This window comes from Neophocaena asiaeorientalis, unplaced genomic scaffold, assembly GCF_003031525.2.
Source record: "Neophocaena asiaeorientalis asiaeorientalis breed wild unplaced genomic scaffold, Neophocaena_asiaeorientalis_V1.1 scaffold151, whole genome shotgun sequence".
NCBI classification, from domain to species: Eukaryota; Metazoa; Chordata; class Mammalia; order Artiodactyla; family Phocoenidae; genus Neophocaena; species Neophocaena asiaeorientalis.
Genome location: NW_020175490.1, coordinates 3913909 through 3936290, shown reverse-complemented (window position 1 = coordinate 3936290; position 22382 = coordinate 3913909). Strand labels below are relative to the sequence as shown.

Genomic DNA, 22382 nt, shown 5'->3' with positions numbered 1-22382 from the left:
ATATAAAATACTTTAATTTAAAAATATGAGTTTAATGGTATAATTTGAGGTTATCAACTCCATTAAAGCAGGATTTCCCCAAGTTCAATACAACAAATACACTATACATAGTTAAATAATATGCGTTCTTTAAAATTTATATGAAAACTAAACAATGAAGAAAGTGTTTTAGTTCATTATCATAAGATACCAAAACTATTTTATGCTTCACAGAGATGTAGAGATCTCATGTTACAGGGGCAAAATAAAATTCCTGTATTACTAGTAGAAAACACTTCATCCTTCAGGTAATCACTATTTTCCACGTTTCTAAACTATGATTACTCACCTAATTGCAATTCCTCATTTAGTTAACACATCTGGACTTATATTCCTTACAATATATTTAAGTAATCTATACTAGAGTGTTACGATTCTTACACATTACAAACCACATTACAAAAAACTCAGATAAACACACGTAAAGGAATTTAAAATAAATATTAAAGTATTTTCATTAAAGATACCAAAGCTATTTAGGGCTGATGATATAATATTAATACTATAATTTATTCAAATTTTCTAAACAGAACATGTCTAAAGATTATCCAAAGATAAATGTTATGCGATAGTACAGAACATACACATTTGATTCTACAACCTTCATGAAGTGACCCCTCAAAAACGACATTAAGATAATTTTCAAAACAGCATAAAGCTATTAGAACAAAGAAAATATGCTAAAAATCAGATCACCCCATATTATCTGACTTAAACACTAGAAAGCTGGTTCACAGTTGAGTGATATAGGAGGAGGCAGTTTAGCAGGGATGGTAAAGAAGAAACCCATGCTACACTGCAGAATCCTCAAAAGGCTCAGGAATTGGCAGCACCAAGGAATTATGGAATTAGAGGTGAAGTTGTAATGAAAAACAGATGGCACAGATGAAAGTCTTTTGAAAAAAAATAACTAACACACCAGATCCCCTCCTCCACACCAGCAGAACACTATAGGATAAACTTCTGGAGAAGGCAAACAACAAAGTTGCTGGGCTAGGAAAACCAGACACAGTTGAGAGTATACAGTCTGAAAACAGGGGCATCATAAAAAATGTTACTTAGTGTTCTTAAATGTTTGACATTCTGCCACACCAGTGTTCTTTCCCAACTCAGCTCCCAGAACACTGGAAAGCAGACATAGATGCTCTAGGCAAGAGACTGAAAGAGTGTTTTCTGGAGAGTCTGACTAGCCCCAAGAAAAAGACCCAATGGTACTAACACTGCAAGTTTTCCACTGAAATGGCCCCACACTGAAGCCCACTGTAGATAAGCATCAACGACCCCACCACCATACCGCTAATTTGAGATATTTAAAAAATGGACTTACAGTATCTGACTATAACGTATGTTCAAGTTCATTTGTCAAACTGATAAGAATAAACTTAAAGGGGAACAAATTTCACTATATATTTAGTAAAACTAAAAATTTAGATATTATCATTAGAAATCTGTGATTATTCCCACATGCTCTGCTGAATATCTTTGTATATTCTACTAAATACAAGGTCTAAAATTAAATTTAAATGTTACTAGAGCATGGTGATAAAAATTACTTGAAGGAAGTGGTCCCTGAATTTGCAAACATAATTTTTTGCTAAGTCAAGTCATTTTAAACATATATTCTCTAAAAGAGGTGAATGACCATAAGGGTATTAACCAGGGCATAATTAATTTGAGTTTTTGTACATATTTGAAAGTAAAAACAAAAATAAAAAAAAGTACATTTCTTTAAATAAGCTAGAATTCAGATATTTTCTTCATTCACTATCATAGAGTAATTTACACCTTCTAACAACTTCTTTCTATCACAAAAGAGAGCTATAATGCCATTATTTACATAAAACATTTTGGCTTTTCCTCCCTCACTCAATTTTCTATAATGCATCTGGCTTACAAAATCTGCTAAACCATAATGTAACCTATACTAGTATATACCACACCTTTGGGCAGAATTAATGAGTGATTTTATCTCTGCATTTCTCATAACACCTGCATTATCATACACTCATGCACTCAGTATCTATTGAACTGAATAAATTTCTTCTTTATCCAACTCGGTGTTTTTCATCAAGTAACTTAATTTCTTCTTTTTTTTTTTTGGCGGTACGCGGGCCTCTCACTGCCGTGGCCTCTCCCGCCGCGGAGCACAGGCTCCAGACGCGCAGGCCCAGCGGCCATGGCTCAAGGGCCCAGCCGCCGCACGGCACGTGGTATCCTCCCGGACCGGGGCACGAACCCGCGCCCCCACATCGGCATGCGGACTCCCAACCATTGCGCCACCAGGGAAGCCCAAGTAACTTAATTTCTTACAAAAACATATAACATACATACTAGATTCCTGTATAACTTAAAATCTTTTTGGCACTTTATTTTTGCTCTAAGTTAAATCAGTTTTGCATGTATACATTTTTAGAAAGCATTCCAGAAAAGTCCCCAAATAATTCTCAAAACCAAATCTGCCACACTTTCCACTTTAAATTATTTACTGCACTGGAATCCACTATTAGAAAAAGAAAAATTTTTTTCACATCAAATACACTTATCCACACATTTACCCTTGCTGGGCCATAGATGCATTAAAACAGTCTGCCCTTTAACTTTCACAGCATAAACTAAAAGATTTCAGGGAGTTAAAAGACGGAATTTCATGAAATACAGTCAAAATGTCTCCTCTCTTGGTATCTTTATCAGCATGATACAAAGACTAGTATTAGTCTCTTTAGAAGTCTTAAAATTTTCGTGTTTTCTAACTAGGGGTTCCTATAACCCCTATTCACCCTATTCACTTGTCAGTCATCAGAAAAACAGGACCTGCCTCCCTTCCTTCCTTCCTTCTCTCTCTCTCTCTCTCTCTTTTTCTCCCTTCCTTCCTCCCTTCCTCCCTCCCTCCCTCCCTCCCTCCCTTTCTCTCTCTCTCTCTCTATTTTGGTCATTATAAGGTCTTGCAATTCAGCAGCAATTTCACCCATGTTGTGCCTTTCAATTTCTTGAAGAATCAGACACAGACACAGACATTCATTCACACACACACACACACACACACACACACAATCCCTGAATCCAAAAGGCTATAAGGGAAAAGTATGGAAATTAAAGCTGGTAACAAAATCACGACAAAACATAGCAGCAGAAAAGGTCAATGCCATTATAGGAAAATATGACAATTGCTAAATGTAAACCACTAAGTTCCAAAAATTATTTTTTATTATCTGAAAACATCTTTCCTTTGGCTGTAATTTATTAGCTTACTGTGGTAAGAATGATTATTTCATGTTCCACGAAAGCAAATATTAGAAATCTTACATTGATTTCTTTTAAAGTAAAAATAATTATTAACTTGATCATAGTTTATTTAGTAGACAAAAGCTTTCAGTTGTATACCTGGAACTAATATATTATATGACAATTATACCTCAATAAAAATTTTTATTTAAAGCTTTCAATAAAGTAAAAAGGTAGTGAGTGGTGAAAACATCATGACCCACAGTTATACACAACTATGGAAATGTATACTTGTTTAAATTCAGAAAGTGAAATCATTGAATGAAGGCATAAAACTTGTTAGAATTTATCACAATAGTGTGTAAAAACTGCTCTTGATCATTACAATGATCGTGAGCATTATCATGCTGACCTGAATTTCCTCCCAGATGTCTTCATCCAATAAGGTAGCTGCTCTATAGTGCTGCAAAGGGACTATCAAGCAGTGCCCTTCAGTAAGAGATCGTAAGTTGGGTAAACATAAATAAACCTATGGGAAAAAAGATGCAAAGGTGAAATGTTATTGCTATTCTCAGTTCTGAAAGATGAGCCCCTCATAGGTTAACATGGCTAACAGTTAATAAAATAAACCTGCTCATAAGTAATATATTATAGTTTAATATTTTAAAGACATTCACTATTTAAAAATTTAAAATCCATGAAGATATCTTTCAATAACCAGAAACTTATTACATAAGTCTCAATTTTGACTGCTATACCTCAAATATTAAGCTTACCAAAGGGTAGAATGAATGACACTTTATCCTTCACCTGAGAAAGCTATATGCCTTCAAAGCCCTTGAAACAGCACAAATTTTGCAAGAATAAAAGAAATACATGACCTGGTAATGATACGAAAGTAAAACTGATGCCTATTAATCAGGTCTTCCTTCCCTCATTGGCTGGGAAAAGAGAAATAACCTCTGTATGGTTTTACAGCACTGGTTAAGTTCTATTTATTTACATACATGTATTACCTACAAGCTGGTACTATTTTTTCATTTTACACAAACTGTCTAAAAACAAAAAAGGTCAATTAGTATATACGTAGAGAGGAAAAGGTGTTTATAAGAACCATAAATATTCTTCGAGAGGCTTGATCCTATTTTCTATAATTTTTTGCTAGGTTTTAGCTAGAAAAATTTTAAGAGAATTAATGAATTAATAAATTTATTTATTAATTGCTTTACAAAATTATGCAAATTTTAAAAACTTCACTGTAAGAGGAGAAACTAGGAGTGTGTGTGGATATGGCTATCTACTTAAATTTACAGTTAAATCCCAAAAATATTCACAATTAAAAACAATATCAGGAATAAGCACTGAAGAGGTGGCCAAGACGTTGGACTAGGAAGACCCTGAGCTCACCTCCTCCCACAGGCACAACAAAATTACAACTAATTACAGAGCAACTATCTGTAAGAACAACCTGAAGACCAGCAGAAAAGATACTCCACAACTAAAGACATAAAGAAGGAACCACAATGAGACAGGCAACAGCGCTGGAGATGCACTTTAGTCAGGACCTACACCCCCAGGTCAGCAACCCACAAACCAGAGGAATATTACAATTATAGAGGTCCTCCACAAGAAGCAAGGAGTGTGAACCCCACACTGGGCTCCCAGGCAGGGGACCTGCACCATGAAGATGAGCTCCCAGAATGTCTGGCTTTGAAGGCCTGCAAGGTTTGCATATGGGAGAGATCCCAAGGGCAATAGGAAATAGGGACTCCATTCTTAAAGGTTGTCTGCAAAATCTCACATGCTCTGAGTCCTAGCACAGAGGCAGTAGTTTGAAAGGAGCCTGTTTCAGACCCACTTGCTGCTCTTGGAGAGCCTCTGAGACAGGCAGGAAGCAACTGGGACTCCCCCTGGGGACAGAAAAGCTGGCAGCAGCCATTTTTGGCAGCTCATTCTACCTCAATAACACCAGCACTGGCAAGCACCATTTCAGAATCCTCCCTCTAGCATATTAGTGCCAAGGACCAGGCCCGTCCTCCAGCAAGCTGGCATCAGCCCTGAGCCCTGCTAGGCATGCAATGAACCACTTGAGAAGCCTACCCCACCGACCAGCAGATGGCAGCAGCCCCACATCCCATAGGTTGAAACAGACAACCACGAGAAAAGCCTACCCTGCACTCCAGCAGGCCTGCAAGTTGTGCCAAGAGGCACCACAGCCAACTAAGCTGGGGTTCAGCCCCACATACCAGCTCCCCAATGGAAGTTGACCCTACTGCAACAGAAGGGTACATGCAGCCCATATAGGGGGCACCCCTAGGAATAGGGCTCTGGTGACCAAAGGGGTGCATGCTGCCAGGCCCCAAAGGATGTCTCTTATATAAGGCTACTTCTGAAGATGGGGAGAAGTAACTGACATACTTAACACTGAGTGAGAAAACACAGAATTGGGTAAAATGAGGAGATGAAGGAAATGTTCCAAGTGAAGGAACAAGACATAACCTCAGGGAAAAAAAAGAAAAGCAACTAAACAAAGATAAGCAATTGACCCAATAAAGAATTCAAGATAATGATCATAAATATGTTAACTGAACTTGGGAGAAAAAGGAATGAACACATTGACAATTTCAGAAAAGGGTTAGAAAATACAAAGAAGAACCAAAGAGAACTAAAGAATACAAGAACTAAAAGAAAAATATATACTAGAACAAATCAACAGTAGATTGATTCAGAGGAACTGATACAGAGGAATTGATCAGAGATCTGGAAGATCTGGAAGACAGAGTAGTGGAAATCACTCAAGCTGAACAATAACAAAAAAAAGGGTTTTAAAAATGAGGGCAGATTGAGAAAGACCTCTGAGACAACATCAAGCATACTAATATTCACATTATAGGGGTCCCAGAAGGAGAAGAGAAAGAAAAAGGGGTAGAAAATGTATTCAATGAAATTATGGCTGAAAATTTCCCTAACCTTAAGAAGGAAACAGATATAGGTATAGGAAGCTATGGAGACTTCCAAACAAGATGAACCCAATGTGTCTACACCATGACACATTATAATTAAAATTGCAAAAATTAAAGACAAAGAGAGAATCTTAAGAGCAGCAAGAGAAAAGCAACTAGTTACATATAAGGTAACTCCCATAGGCTATCAGCTGACTTTTCAGCAGAAATTGCAGGCCAGAAGGGAATGGCATGATATCTTTAAAGTGATGAAAAGAAAAACCTACAACCAACAATACTCTACTTGGCGATGTCATCATTCAGGTCTGAAGGAGAGTTAAAGCATTTTAAAGATAAGCAAAAGCTGGAAGAGTTCAGCACTAAACTGGCTTTACAAGAAATGATAAAAAGACTTCTCTAAGGAGAAAAGAAAAGGCCATAACTAGAAGTAAGAAAATTATGGAAAGAAAAGTCTCACTGGGAAAGGCAAACATACATTAAAGGTAGTAGATCAACCACTTACAAAGCTAATAGGAAGGTTAAGAGATAAAAGTAAAAAAATTATCCATACCTGCAATAAGTAGTTACGGGATACACAAAACAGAAAGATGTAAAATATGACAACAAAAACATTAAATGTTGGGGGGAGGGCAGTAAAATGTAGTGTGGTTAGAATGAGTATAAACTTAACAGATCATTAATTTAAAATAAAGATTATATATATATATATATGCAAATATGTATGTTGCTACATATGAACATCATGGTAACTAAAAAAATCAAAAACCAGTAATAGATACACAAAAAAGAAAAAGAAATCCAAATGTAACCCTAAAGACAGTCATCAAATCACAAGGAAAGAGAGCAAAAGGAGAAGAAAGGAATGAAGAAGAGCTATAAAAACAACAGGAATACAATTAACAAAATAGCAACAAAGACACAGAGCAGCTAATTTGGTAAAAAAAACAAGAATGATACATATGCTGCTTCCAAGAGATTCACTTCAGATCTAAAGACATACACACTGAAAGTGAGGAAACAAAAAATTGTATTTGATGCAACACGATACACCACATAAAAAAACTGAAGAGTATAAATCATATGATCATCTCCATAAATGCAGAAAAAGCTTTAGACAAAATTCAAGACCCATTTATAACAAAAACTCAACAAAGTAGGTATACAGAGAACATACACCAATATAATACAGCCATACATGAAAAACTCACAGCCAACATTATACTCAACAGTGAAAAGTTGAAAGCATTTCCTCTAAGATCAGGAATAAAAAGGATGCCCACTCTCACCATCTGTGTTTAGCGACAGCAGAGAAGAAAAAGACAAAAAAAGACTGCAAATTAAAAAGAAGTAAAACTGTCACTGTTTGCAGATGACATGATACTATACATATCAAATCCTAAAGATGCTACAAAAAACTACTATAACAAATAAATGAATTCAGTAAAGTTGCAGGATAAAAGATTAATATACAGAAATCTATTGTTTTTCTATACATTAATAGTAAATTATCAGAAAAGGCAAGAAATCAAATCCCATATAAAATTGCATCAAAAAGAAGAAAACACCTAGAAATAAACTTAACTAATCATGTGAAAGACCTATACTCTGAAAACTATAAGACACTAATGAAGGGAACTGACGATACAAAGAAATGGAGAGATATCCTGTATTCATGGATTGGAAGAAATAACACGGTTAAAATGTCCATATTACTCAAAGCAATCTACAAGTTTAATACAACCCATATTAAAATAACCATGATATTTTTCACAGAATAAAAGACCCTGAATAGCTAAAGCAATCTTAAGAAAAAAAGAACAAACTGCAGGTATCACACTCCCTGAGTTCAGCTGATACTACAAAGCTACAGTAAAATCACAACAGTATGGTACTGGCACAAAAACAGACACAGAGATCAATTAAGTAGAACAGAAAGCCCAGGAATAAACTCATGAACCTATGGTCAATTAATCTATGGCAAAGGAGGCAAGAATATACAAAGGAAAAGACAGTCTCCTCAATAAGGGGTGCTGGGAAAACTGACCAGCTACATGTAAAAGAATAAAATTAGAACAGTTTCTCATACCATATGCAAAAATTAACTCGTAAAACTCCTAGAAGAACACTATAGGCAGAACACTCTGTGACAAAAATCATGGTGTTATGTTTTCACATCAGTCTCCTAAGGCAAAAGAAACAAAATAAAAAATAAACAAATGGGACCTAATTAAACTTAAAAGCTTTTGCACAGCAAAAGACACCATCCACAAAATGAAAAGACAACCTACTGAATGGGAGAAAATATTTGCAAATCATATGACCAATAAGGGGTTAACATCCAAAATATATAAACAGCTCATAAAATTCAATATCAAAAAACCAAATAACCCAATTGAAAAATGGGCAGAAACTAGAATAGATATTTTTCCAAGGAAGATATACAGATGGCTAATAGGCACATGAAAAGTTGCTCAACATTTCTAACCATCAGAGAAATGCAAATCAAAGCCAAAGATATTACCTCACATCTGTGAGAATGGCTATCATCAAAAAGTCTATAAATAACAAATGTTGACAAGGATGTGGAGAAAAGGAAACCCTGTACACTGTTGTTGGGAATGTAAATTGGAAGTCACTACAGAAGACAGTATGGAGGTTCTGCAAAAAACTAAATATAGAACTATCATACGATCCAGCAGTTCCCCTCCCAGGTATACATCTGAAGAAAATGAAAACAATAATTGAAAAGACACATCACCCCAATGTTCACAGCAGTATTATTTACAATAGCCATGATATGGAAGCAACCTAAGTGTCCATCAACAGATGAATAGATAAAGAAGATGTAATACACACACACACACACACACACACACACACACACACACACACACAATGGAATATTACTCAGCCATAGTAAAAGAATGAATTCTGCCAATTGTAACAATGTGGATGGATCTAAGAGGTATAATGCTTAGTGAAATAAGTCAGACAAAGAAATACAAACACTGTATGTTATCACTTATATGTGGAATCAAAAAAAAATAAAATAAGCAAATGAATAAAATAAAACAAATACAGAGAACAAGCTAGTGGTTACCAGTGGAGAGAGGGGTGGGGGAGGGGAAAATAAGGACAGGGATTTAAGAGATACAAACTTCTATGTATAAAATAAATAAGCAACAAGGCTGTACTGTACAGCACAGGGACATATAGCTATTATTTTGTAATAACTTTAAATGGAGTATAATCTATATAAATACTGAATCACTATGTTATAAACCTGGAACTAACATAATATTGTAAATCAACTATATTTCAATTAAAAAATAACAAATAAATGAAAGAAAAAGAAAAGGAAGCCAACTCTTGCCACTTGTATTTAGCCACAGCAATCAGACAAGTAAAAGAAATAAAAGGAATCTAAACTGGAAAGGAAGAAGTAAAACTCACTGCAGATGACATGATACTATATATAGAAAGTCCTCAAGATGCTACCAAAAATACTATTAGAACTAATAAGTGAATTCAGAAAAGTTGCAGGATACAAAATTAATACACAGAAGTCTGTGGCATTTTTATACACTAATAACAAACAATCAGAAAGAAAAAATTAAGAAAACAGTCTCATTTACAGTTGCATCAAAAAGAACAAAATACCTACAAATAAATCTTACCAAGAAGGTAAACAAGTTGTACTCTGAAAAGTATAAGATATCGATGAAAGAAAATGAAGATGACAAAAATAAATGGAAAGAAATTCTGTGTTCATAGACTGGAAGAAGTAATAGCGTTTAAAATGACCATACTACCCAAGGCAACCTGGAGATTCAATGTAATCCCTATCAAAATACCATTGGCATATTTCACAGAACTAGAACAAATAATTCTAAAATTTGTATAAAAATACAAAAGACCCTGAACAGCCAAAACAATCTTGAGAAAGATGAACAAAGTTGGAGGTATCACACTTCCTGATTTCAAATTATACTACAAAGCTATAGTAATCAAAACAGAATGGTACTGGCATTAAAAACAGACACATAGATCAATGAAACAGAATAGAGAGCCCAGAAATAAACCCATGCTTACATGTTCAATTAATCTACAACAAAAGAAGCAAGAATATACAAAAGGGAAAAGATAGCCTCTTCAATAAATGGTGTTGGGAAAACTGGATAGGTACACGCAAAAGAATCAATCTAGACTACTTTCTCACACCATATTAAAAAAATTCAAAATGGATTAAAGATTTAAATGTAAGACCTGAAACCAGAAAACTTCTAGAGAAAACTATAGGTAGTATACTCTTTGAAATTGATCTTAGCAACATTTTTTTGCATATGTCTCCTCGAGTAAGGGAAACAGAAGCAAAAATAAATAAATGGGATTACGTCGAACTAAAAAGCTTTTACATAGTGAAAGAAATCATCAACAAAATGAAAAGGCAGCCTACTGAATCGGAGAAAATACTTGCAAATGATAGATAAGGGGTTAATATCCAAAATATACAAAAGAAGTCATATAACTCAAGACCAAAAAAACAACCGATTAAAAAATGGGCAGAGGACCGAACAGAAATTTTTCCAAAGAAGATATACAGATGGCCAACAGACACATGAAAAGATGCTCAATATCACTAACAATGAGGGATGTGCAAATCAAAACCACAATGAGATGCCACCTCATACCTGGCAGAATGGCTATCATCAAAAAAACAAATAGCAAGTGTTGGTGAGGATGTGGACAAGAGGTGACCCTGCTACACTGTTGGTGGGAATATAAATTGGTGCAGGCACTATGGAACACAGTGTGGAGCTTCCTCAAAAAATTAAAAATAAAACTGCCATATGATCCAGCAATTTCACTTCTGAGTATTTACCTAAAAAAAACAGAACGCTAATTCAAAAAGATATATGCATATCAACGTTCATTGCAGCATTACTTACAATAGCCAAGATACAGAAGAAACCTAAGTGTTCTTCAATAGACAAATGGATAAAGGAGATATGGTATATATCTGTGTGTGTATATATACGTGTGTGTGTGTGTGTGTATATATATATGTACCATATATACAGTGAAGTATAACTCAGCCATAATGAAAATGAAATCTTGGCATTTGCAATGCTACAGATTGAAATGCTAAGTGAAATAAGTTAGACAGAGAAAGATAAATACCATATCATCTCACATATGCGTGAAATCAGAAAAACAAAACAAATAAACAAACATAATGAAACAAAAACAGACTCATAGATACAGAGAACAAATGGGTGGCTGGCAGAGGGAAGTGTTTGGGGATGGAGGTGTGAAATAGGTGAAGGGGATGAAAAAGTATTAAAACTCCAGTTACAAAATAAGTAAGTCATGGGGGTGTAATATACAGCATAAGGAATATGATCAGTAATATTGTAATAACTTTGTATGGGGACTGATGGTTACTAGACTTTTCATGGTGATCATTTCATAATGTATGCAAATGTCAAATCATTACGTAGTACACCTGAAATTAACATAATATTGTATATCAACTATATTAAGTAAAACAAACAAAAAACAGTACTGATTCATTAGATGTAACAATTTTACTATACTAATGTTAAGATGGAAATAATAGATGAAACTGGGCACAGGGTATATGGAACTCTATACTGCCTTACAATTTTTCTGTAAATCTAAAACTGCTCTAAAAATCAAAGTACTTTTTTTTTTTCTTTTAAGTAAAGGATAGTGTTAAGACAAGAAGGGGAGAGATAACTTTTATTTTTAAAAAAGAGGGAGAAGGCAGGGACAATTTATGATCAGAAACTTACATAACTGTCTGACTCTAATGAGTACTCACATAGCTTCATAAATACATTTGGATTTATGACATTAACTTTAAGTATTAGAAATTCAAGCTGAGTGAGAATTGCTGAACTGCTTTAGAATACTGTTAATTATTACTACCTAATGCAAAGTAATTCTTTAGAAACTCATATATAATTAACTGAGGTAACAACTAAAAGGAATAATTTCTTACTGTTTATTCAGATTAATAAAATAACCTATTAGCTACAATAGATGGGATAAGCAGTCAGATATTATATATAGCAAATAGATGAAATTCCTTCGAACCAATATTTCAAACATTTCTATATTAAAATATTCACGGATGAAAGGATGAAGCTAGATAGCAGATATTAAAGCTAAGATAGCATAATAAAGCATAGACCAAGAAAAGAGATTCAAATGGTATTAAAATGAAATCAGAATGAAACGACTAGTCTGAGAGGGAAGAAACATCAGCCAATGCTCAGTAAGTTAAAGGCAAAAGAAGATTTAATACCTTTACAAATCTCTAATTGGAAAAATGTGGATTACCTCACAGCAGAAGAGGAAAACTGAGAAGAATAGGAAAAGAAATGTATGAAATAATGTATGAGTTGAAGAAATAGAAAATGTCTCTTTACTGGCCAACAGTTTCCTTCACTAGTTAATTGAGAAATGCCTACTTTGGGACACCGACTATAAAGCAGGAGGCTAAAAAAAGGTTTGTACACTTCACACCTCTGGGCCTCCCCTGGACCTGGCCTGTCTTCAGTGCAATAGAGAAAATGAAGTCATTGAAAAAAACCCAAACTTCTTGTAAAGAATTACTGAAAACTTTGCGTTACTTTATGTTTAATTTATTCATACATTTTTTAAAGGTAGGGACTAGATGAAAGGGGAATGAAATATTTATATATAATGTCATAATTATGAAAATGTGAATGTTTATGTAACAATCTAGAAAAGAACATAGAAAAAGTAATACAAGTAAGTGATTAAGGTGGGGTTTTTGATTGATTAAATTCTGAATGGAATTTTTTACTTTTACTTTTTGATAAAGTCTAGAGGAAAAGAAAGAAAAAGAAATGGAAGGGTAAGGAAATAAAGAAACCAAAATCCAAACAGATAAACTGACTGTCTTAATGACCTAAAGATATTAAAGTCTAGAATTGGAATGGAAAAGTCAATGCCAGTTCTTTGGCTACACAGGTGCTTGTGTGTGTGTGTAAGTATGTATATACAACAAACAAATTAATTAATATGTATATGTATACTCCCCAAACTATTAGTCCTTGAAACTAGCATTAATTGAACTTCCTCTCCTACCACTTTTTCTCACTCACTCCATTCCAGCTACACTGATCCTTTTTCTGTCCCATAAATGCCTGCCGTACTTCCTCCTCAAGGCTTTTCACTCACTGATATCTTTCTGAAACATTATTCATTCATATCTTCATGTTGCTTGCTTCTTCTCATCTTTCATACCTTTACTAAAATACCTCCTCAGAGAAGCCTTCTACACCACCTTCTCAAAAAATACTCTCCCATTATTTTATCACATTTGCTTTCTATATCTGCTTCATAACAACACTTTCTTTTAAATCAGGGCAATCATTACATTTTTTATTCTCTGCTCTATTTCACTAGAATACAAGCTCCACAAGTACATCTGATTTTCTACTTTTCCCCAGTGACTACTGAGGTTCTGACATACATCAGGTACACAATAATTATTTACTTAATATAAGAATTAGGGATTGCACTGAAACTGTAGATTGCTTTGGGTAGTAGAGTCATTTTCACAATGTTGACTCTTCCCATCCAAGAACATGGTATATCTCTCCATGTATTTGTATCATCTTTAATTTCTTTCATCAGTGTCTTATAATTTTCTGCATACAGGTCTTTTGTCTCCTTAGGTAGGTTTATTCCTAGATATTTTATTCTTTTTGTTGCAATGGTAAATGGGAGTGTTTTCTTGATTTCAATTTCAGATTTTTCATCATTAGTGTATAGGAATGCAAGGGATTTCTGTGCATAAATTTTGTATCCTGCTACTTTACTAAATACATTGGTTAGCTCTAGGAGTTTTCTGGTAGCATCTTTAGGATTCTCTATGTAGAGTATCATGTCATCTGTAAACAGTGACAGCTTTACTTCTTTTCTGATTTGGATTCCTTTTATTTCTTTTTCTTCTCTGATTGCTGTGGCTAGAACTTCCAAAACTATGTTGAATAAGAGTGGCACAATTTGTATGGAAACACAAAAGACCCCGAATAGCCAAAGCAATCTTGAGAATGAAAAATGGAGCTGGAGGAATCAGGCTCCCTGACTTCAGACTATACTACAAAGCTACAGTAATCAATACAGTATGGTACTGGCACAAAAACAGAAAGATAGATCAATGGAACAGGATAGAAAGCCCAGAGATAAACCCACGCACATATGGACACCTTATCTTTGATAAAGGAGGCAGGAATGTACAGTGGAGAAAGGACAGCCTCTTCAATAAATGGTGCTGGGAAAACTGGACAGGTACATGTAAAAGTATGAGATTAGATCACTCCCTAACACCATACACAAAAATAAGCTCAAAATGGATTAAAGACCTAAATGTAAGGCCAGAAACTATCAAACTCTTAGAGGAAAACATAGGCAGAACACTCTATGACATAAATCACAGCAAGATCCTTTCTGACCCACCTCCTAGAGAAATGGAAATAAAAACAAAAATAAACAAATGGGACCTAATGAAACTTCAAAGCTTTTGCACAGCAAAGGAAACCATAAACAAGACCAAAAGACAACCCTCAGAATGGGAGAAAATATTTGCAAATGAAGCAACTGACAAAGGATTAATCTCCAAAATTTACAAGCAGCTCATGCAGCTCAATAACAAAAAAACAAACAACCCAATCCAAAAATGGGCAGAAGACCTAAATAGACATTTCTCCAAAGAAGATATACAGATTGACAACAAACACATGGAAGAATGCTCAACATCATTAATAATTAGAGAAATGCAAATCAAAACTACAGTGAGATATCATCTCACACTGGTCAGAATGGCCATCATCAAAAAATTTAGAAACAATAAATGCTGGAGAGGGTGTGAAGAAAAGGGAACACTCTTGCACTGCTGGTGGGAATATAAATTGAGACAGCCACTATGGAGAACAGTATAATTGCTTTATAATTCCTTAAAAAATAATTCCTTAAAAACTACAAATAGAACTACCATACGACCCAGCAATCCCACTACTGGGCATATGCCCTGAGAAAACCATAATTCAAAAAGAGTCATGTACCAAAATGTTCATTGCAGCTCTATTTACCATAGCCAGGACATGGAAGCAACCTAAGTGTCCATCAACAGATGAATGGGAAAGAAGATGTGGCACATGTATACAATGGAATATTACTCAGCCATAAAAAGAAACAAAATTGAGTTATTTGTAGTGAGGGGGATGGACCTAGAGTCTGTCATACAGAGTGAAGTAAGTCAGAAAGAGAAAAACAAAAACTGTATGCTAACACATATATGTGGAATCTAAGAGAAAAAAAAAAGGTCATGAAGAACCTAAGGGTAAGGCAGGAATAAAGACACAGACCTACTAGAGCATGGAGTTGAGGATAGTTGGAGGGGGACGGGTAAACTGTGACAAAGTGAGAGAGTGGCATTGACATATATACACTACCAAATGTAAAATAGATAGCTAGTGGGAAGCAGCCGCATAGCACAGGGAGATCAGCTAGGTGGTTTTTGACCACCTAGAGGGGTGGGATAGGGAGGGTGGGAGGGAGGGAGACGCAAAAGGGGAGAGATATGGGAACATATGTATATGTATAACTGATTCACTTTGTTATAAAGCAGAAGCTAAAACACCACTGTAAAGCAATTATACTCCAATAAAGATGTTAAAAAAAGAATTAAACTGCCAAATACTGAAATAAGTGACTATTATTAGTGACTATTAAATAAGTGAGTATTAACATTTATCGAAAGAAGTGACTATAAACATACATGCTTGGTATATAATGGGATACATGTGTGGTATACAATAATGAGTGAAAGTTATCTATGCTGTCAGAGCACTTACAGACTACTGGGGGAGACACTCAACAAGTAAAACAAACTACAGTTGACCCTTGAACAACATGGGTTTGAACTGCGTGGGTCCAATTCCACATGGACCTTTTTCAATAAATACTGTGGTACTATATGATCCAGGGTTGGCTGAATCCACAGATGTGGAATTGCAGATAGATGGGTGACTATGGGACTTGAGCATCTGTGGATTTTGGTATAGAGAGACTGCTGGAACCAATCTCCCGTGGATACCAAGCAACAACTGTACAATAAACTTCTTCAAATTATGAGATATTCTATAAAGATACAAAAAGGTTCTATGAGAAAGTAAAGGAAGAAGCAAAAGTTAGACTAAGTAGCTCTGAAGTGATTTTAATACTGAGAATCAAGTGCCAATCATGAAAATAAGATCACATAGATGGTAAATGGCAGAGCAAGAATTTGAATCCAGGTGGTCTGGTTCCAAAGTCTAGGGCCTGAGTACTACTCAATGCTGCCTCTCTACAGAGAAGAATTACACAAAATGGGAGCTTCATATCATTTAGATATTTATACTCGCTCTAAAAAGATTCTGAGAATCATGGGAACTTAGAAAAGAAAATATTTGAAACAGAATGAGACAAGACAGATTTCTTAGAATCTTATGAAGAAATAGGCAAATTTACATATACCACTGAATCGTTTCCTTAGGGCAATAAACGTTATATTTCTTACCTTAACACCTATTGCAACAATAAGGTGCTTGGGAAATTGAGAGCTGTCAAAACAGTACAGACAGTTTTCCATTAGTGCAGCAAGTCTCCGGTGCTCAGCAATAGCTTTTTTCCTCTGATTCTCTTCCTCTTCACCAAAACATTCTCTCTCAGCTGCTCTGGAGACAAACATGTCATCCAGAGTATAATAGTCTCCATCTGTTTTTCCCATACACTGAAAAAGCAAAATAATAGTAGTGGGGAGAAGGTAGTAGTTAATTCAGTTTATTGTATTGTGGCATACTGAAGTCATATCTGTAAGTCCTGTGATAAAACTCTTACATTAAAAGAAAAAAGAAAACATGATTAAAATTTAAGCTTGACCTGCAAGGATCAAGTTATTATCATCATCATAGCTAAAGTTTACTGAGTATTTACTATGTGCAGTTCTATGCAATTTGATTGTTTTATACTCCTATGATGAGGGAACCATTATCATTTCTATTTAATAGATGAGGAACTTGAACGACAGAGAGGTTAAGAACAACCTTCACTTTAAAATTAGCATACACTCTATTAAACTTACAAGCCAATTTGCTAATATGTATATTGAGAGCATTGAGAGCCATGTTCCCCTTTCTCTTTTAAAAATAATTTTCTTTTTCATTTGTTTTTATTGAGGTAACAATGATTTAAAAAACTATATAAGTTTCATGTGTACAAAACCAAATTCTTTAATAAGTCTTTTCTAACACCCTTTTACTGAAATACTGAGCAATTCAACATGGTGTGCATTCTGCCTTGCTGCAATAAGTAATAAACCCAACTTGTTTAACTCTGTGTGCCCCTGGTTGTCTTTGGCTAACAGCCACTGACAGTATCAAGAAATACTGTTAATTTGTGTGTGTGTGATAATGGTGTTGTGATAATGCTAAAAACTTCTGTTAAAAGTTTATTTATTTATTTATCTTATTGAGGTGTGGTTGGTTTGCAATGTTGTGTTGGTTTTGGGTGTGCAGCAGGGTGATTCAGTTATATATATGTGTAAATAAATATGTATATGTATGTGTATGTATATGTGTGTGTGTGTGTGTGTGTGTGTGTTTTCAGATTCTTTTCCATTATAGGTTATTGCAGGATGCTGAGTGTAGTTCCCTGTGCTTATCAGTAGGTCCTTGTTTGTCTGTTTTGTATATAGTAGTGTGTATCTGTTAAACCCAAACTCCTAATTTATTTAAATTAGGAATTAAAAGTTTATTTTTATTAAAGAATAAATCCCAGAACCTCATCTATGAAAAAAAAAAAAATTAGCATCCACTCCACATAGAACATAAAACATTTTTCAACTGTATCTCAAGGCACCTTCTCTATACCTCCCCCAACATAAACTGTAGCCAGGGTGATGTTTTTAAAACAAAAATTTTATTTACTTATTTTATTTATGTCCCTACTTAAAGTCCTCAAAGAGCTCTACATTGTGAACAGGATCAAGTTCAAACTGTTGTTTGGCCTACTAAGTCATAGACACAGAACGGTAAAATGGTTAAGAGCTTGGGCTCTATAGTCAGAATGACCATGGTAAAATTCTATCTCCTGTCTGTATAATCTTGGGCAGTTACTTAATCTCTCTGCGTTCTCTCTATGTTTTATTTCCTCATTTTACAATGGCTATAACAATATTACCCATCTAATAGGGTTATCTTTCTTCATCCTTACAACACATGCCTGGCACACAATAAGAACTCATAAATGTGAGTCACCTCGGTCACATGTGATCACATCCCTACTCAAACTCTACACTTTGCCACCCTACTTTAGTCCCCAAAAGTACTGATACCTTCAGGCTTTGCACATATTGCTCTCTGAGTAGTTCTGCCCTCAATTTTGCCATTCCTACCCCTACTCATTTTTTAATCTGAGGTTTAGATTTAGTTGTCACCTGCATGAAAGAACTTTTCTAGATCATCCAAGCTCCTTCAGTACTATACTCACATCAGTTTCATGAGGACCACACTGTATCAAAACAGCTCATTAACTTATGTTTTTCTTCCATTAGACTAAGTTCTACTTAGTCTACTAAATACCAAAAAGAAAATGACTGTTTTGATCTTACCAGATACTTAAAATAGATATGAAGAAAGCCAGAGTGCCTGTACTCCTGTCAGAGAAAGTAGATTTCAAAGCAAAGAATATTACGAAGGATAAAGAAGATCATTTCATAATAATAAAAGACTTACAGCATCAGGAGGACAAAACAATCCTAAAGTTTATGCACCTAATAATAGTTTCAAAATATATGAAGCAAAAACTTGACAGAACTGTAGGAGAAATAGACAAACCCATAACTGTAGTCAGAAATTCAAATGCCACTCTCTCTACAATTGATAAAACAAATAGAAAATCAATAGGCAATAGAAGACTTGAACAAACTATCAACCAATCTGACGTAACCAACACTGACAGAAATTGTATCCAACAGAAATTGTATCAGCAGAATAAACATTCTTCTCAAGTGCACAGAGAACATTTACCAAGACAGACGGCATTCTCAGACTTAAAACAAACTCTCAATAAATTTAAAAGGATTCAAGTAACATAGAGTATGTGCACTGAAAACAATGGAATTAGACTAGAAATCCCAACAGAAAGATATATGGAAAATAGTCAAGTATGCGAAAATTAAATAGTGTACTTCCAAATAACCCACGGATCATCAAAAAAATAAAATTAGAAAGTTTTTTGAACTATAATAAAACAAAAACAGGACATGTGAGAATTTGTGGTGTATTGTGAATGCAGTACCTAGAAGGACAATTACAGAACTAACCACTTATATTAGAAAACAAGAGAGGCCTTAAATCAATGATGTCATCTTCCAACTTAAAAAACTAGAAAAAGAAGAGAAGTAAAACTAAATGTAAACAGAAGAAAATTTCTAAAATGTCATTATTGATAGAATCAGGTAAAAAGATTATTATCAGTAAGGTATTTCTCAGAGCACAATTAGCTTCAGGAATTAATTTTTATCTTCTACCTTTTCTCTTTATTAATCCTTGATTATCTCTCTATTCCTCAGGTTTGTCTATTTATATGTAGTCTCCTGACTTACAAATTATTATTTTAACTTCAGACCTTTATCTCAACCATAATATATCAAATTTTGAAAAATGTCCAAACTGGTCACTAAAATTTTCATGAAAATAGTGACTAACTATATGCTAGATATTAATAGAAACTTTAAGTATCCTCTCAGCCAAATACCTCTACAACATAGGAATTGTCATTCTCACTTGATATTAAAAAACTGAGGCTAAGAGAGACTAAATAACTTAATCAAAATCACATAATTATTAAGAGACAGAGCCAGGAATCAAGTTCGATTGTAAAACTGAGAGTGCCCGGCATATAGTGAGCCTCTCTCACTTAAGAAACCCATCTTTAAAACATAGAAAGGGAATACTGTGAATATAGTCTATGAAGCAGAATAAAGAATTAGAAGAAACCTTAAATTTCATCCAGAATAAACATACCCAATCAAGTTAAGGTACATATTAAAAGAGAATACAGATATCTGATGGGTATTTATCTTTTCTAAAATACATTAGTGAGCAGAATATGTACTTCTACATGTAACTTTACTTTCATATGATATATTGTTAAAAATATTGTTATTAAAAATCAGTTCATAACTTGTCAGGGAATATATTCAATTCAAATAAAATCAGTTGAAAACAGAAGACAGTATTTCTATTTTTTAAATCTATGTTCCATGAATGCTGCTGAACTTCTCTGATCTATTCATAGTTTTTGACTTAAATAGGGGACAGTCTTCCAAATTAAGTCTGAATGATTCTTCAACACAACTGAAATATGATACTCATCTATCCCAGAACAATAATTCCCTCCTCCTACATCCTCTAATTATTTGCATTTTCCCATTATCTTCTCTTTGGGGTTTGACACAAAATGTTTTTACCTTTATCAGTCATGTACACATCTATGACCTTACCCCCAACCAAAAATTTTTAATGAACAGAGATAGTGGAGAATATAAGACCAAGAAGGGGAAAAGTGAAAATATTTGCTGGAGGAAAGGAGGTGAAGAAAACAAGAGGGGCATGAAAATATGCCTCTTTTTCATTTAGATAGAGTCCTAAAGAAAACTGATGAGATGGTACAAGATCAAGATAGTATATCATAAATTTTAGAACTTTGAGAATCTCTTTTCTAAATAAATAAGAAAATGTGATAAAATAGTTATAACATTAAAATGAATAAGATAAAAGAAAGGGGAGTAGATGTCAATACTACCCAAAGTGATCTACAATGCATTCAACATCTATCAAAATCTCAATGATGTTTTTTGCAGAAATAGAAAAATCTATCTTAAAATTCATATGGAATCTCAAGGGACTACAAATAAACAATCTTTAAAAAGAACAAAGTTGGAGGTCTCACACGTCCTGATTTTAAAACGTACTACAAAGCTACAATAATCAAAATAATGTGGTACTGGCATAAAGAAAGATATATAGACCAATGGAATAGAATGGAGATCCCAGAAATAAACTCATATATGGTCAAATGATTTTCAGTAAGGGTGCCAAGACCACTGAATAGGGAAATGACAGTCTTTTAAACAAACGGTGTTGGGAAAACTGGATATTCACATGCAAAAAAAGATGAAGTTGGACCCTCACCTCACACCATATAAAAAAATTAACTCAAAATGCATCACAGACCTAACTTAAAAGCTAAAACTTTAAAACTCTTAGAAGAAATCATAGGGGAAAAGCTTCATGACATTGAATTTGGCAATGATTGCTTGGCTATGACAACAAAAGCACAAGTAATAAAGAAAAAATAGGTAAGTTGGATTTCATCAAACTTAAAACTTTTGTGCATCAAAGGACACTCTCAACAGAGTGATAAGGCAGCCCACAGAATGGGAGAAAATATTTGTAAATCACTTATTTGATAAGGGACTTACAACCAGAATACATAAAGAACTCCTACAATTCAACAACAACAAAAAACAAGCAACCTGATTTTAAAATGGGCAAAGGATCTAAACAGACATTCCTCCAAGGAAGATATACAAATGGCCAATAAATACAGGGAAATGTAAATGAAAATTACAATGAAGTTATGACTTCATGCTCACTAGAATCAAATAGTCAGATAATAACAAGTGTTGTCAAGGATATGGAGAAATTGATACCCTCAAACACCGCTGGTGGGAGTGCAAAGTCATGGTGCTGCTTTGGAAAACAGTCTGGTAGTTCCTCAAACAATTCAATATAGATTAATAATTAAATAATTAAACATATGGGCTACCATATGACCTAACAATTCCATTTCCAGGTATATACCCAGGAGAAATGAAAACATATGCCTAACAAAAACTTGTATATGAATCTTTACAGCAGCATTATTCATAAAAGTCAAAACTTGTACACAATCTAAATGCCCATCAATTGATGAACAGATCAACAAAACATAAAATATGTACAACAGAGTGAGTATATTTGGCTATAAAAAACAAATGAAGTACTGATACCC

At 34.3% G+C, this 22382-nt stretch overlaps 1 protein-coding gene across 1 annotated transcript in view; it reads right to left on the bottom strand.

The window, feature by feature from the left end:
• CWF19L2 (CWF19 like cell cycle control factor 2) overlaps nucleotides 1-22382 on the bottom strand; it is a 205303-nt gene that overhangs the window by 29070 nt on the left and 153851 nt on the right. The window contains exons 13-14 of the mRNA XM_024768921.1: nucleotides 16843-17055; nucleotides 3674-3790 (exon numbers count right to left, since the gene is read on the bottom strand). Coding sequence (XP_024624689.1) covers nucleotides 3674-3790; nucleotides 16843-17055 — 330 coding nt within the window. The remainder of the gene's footprint in view (nucleotides 1-3673; nucleotides 3791-16842; nucleotides 17056-22382) is intronic.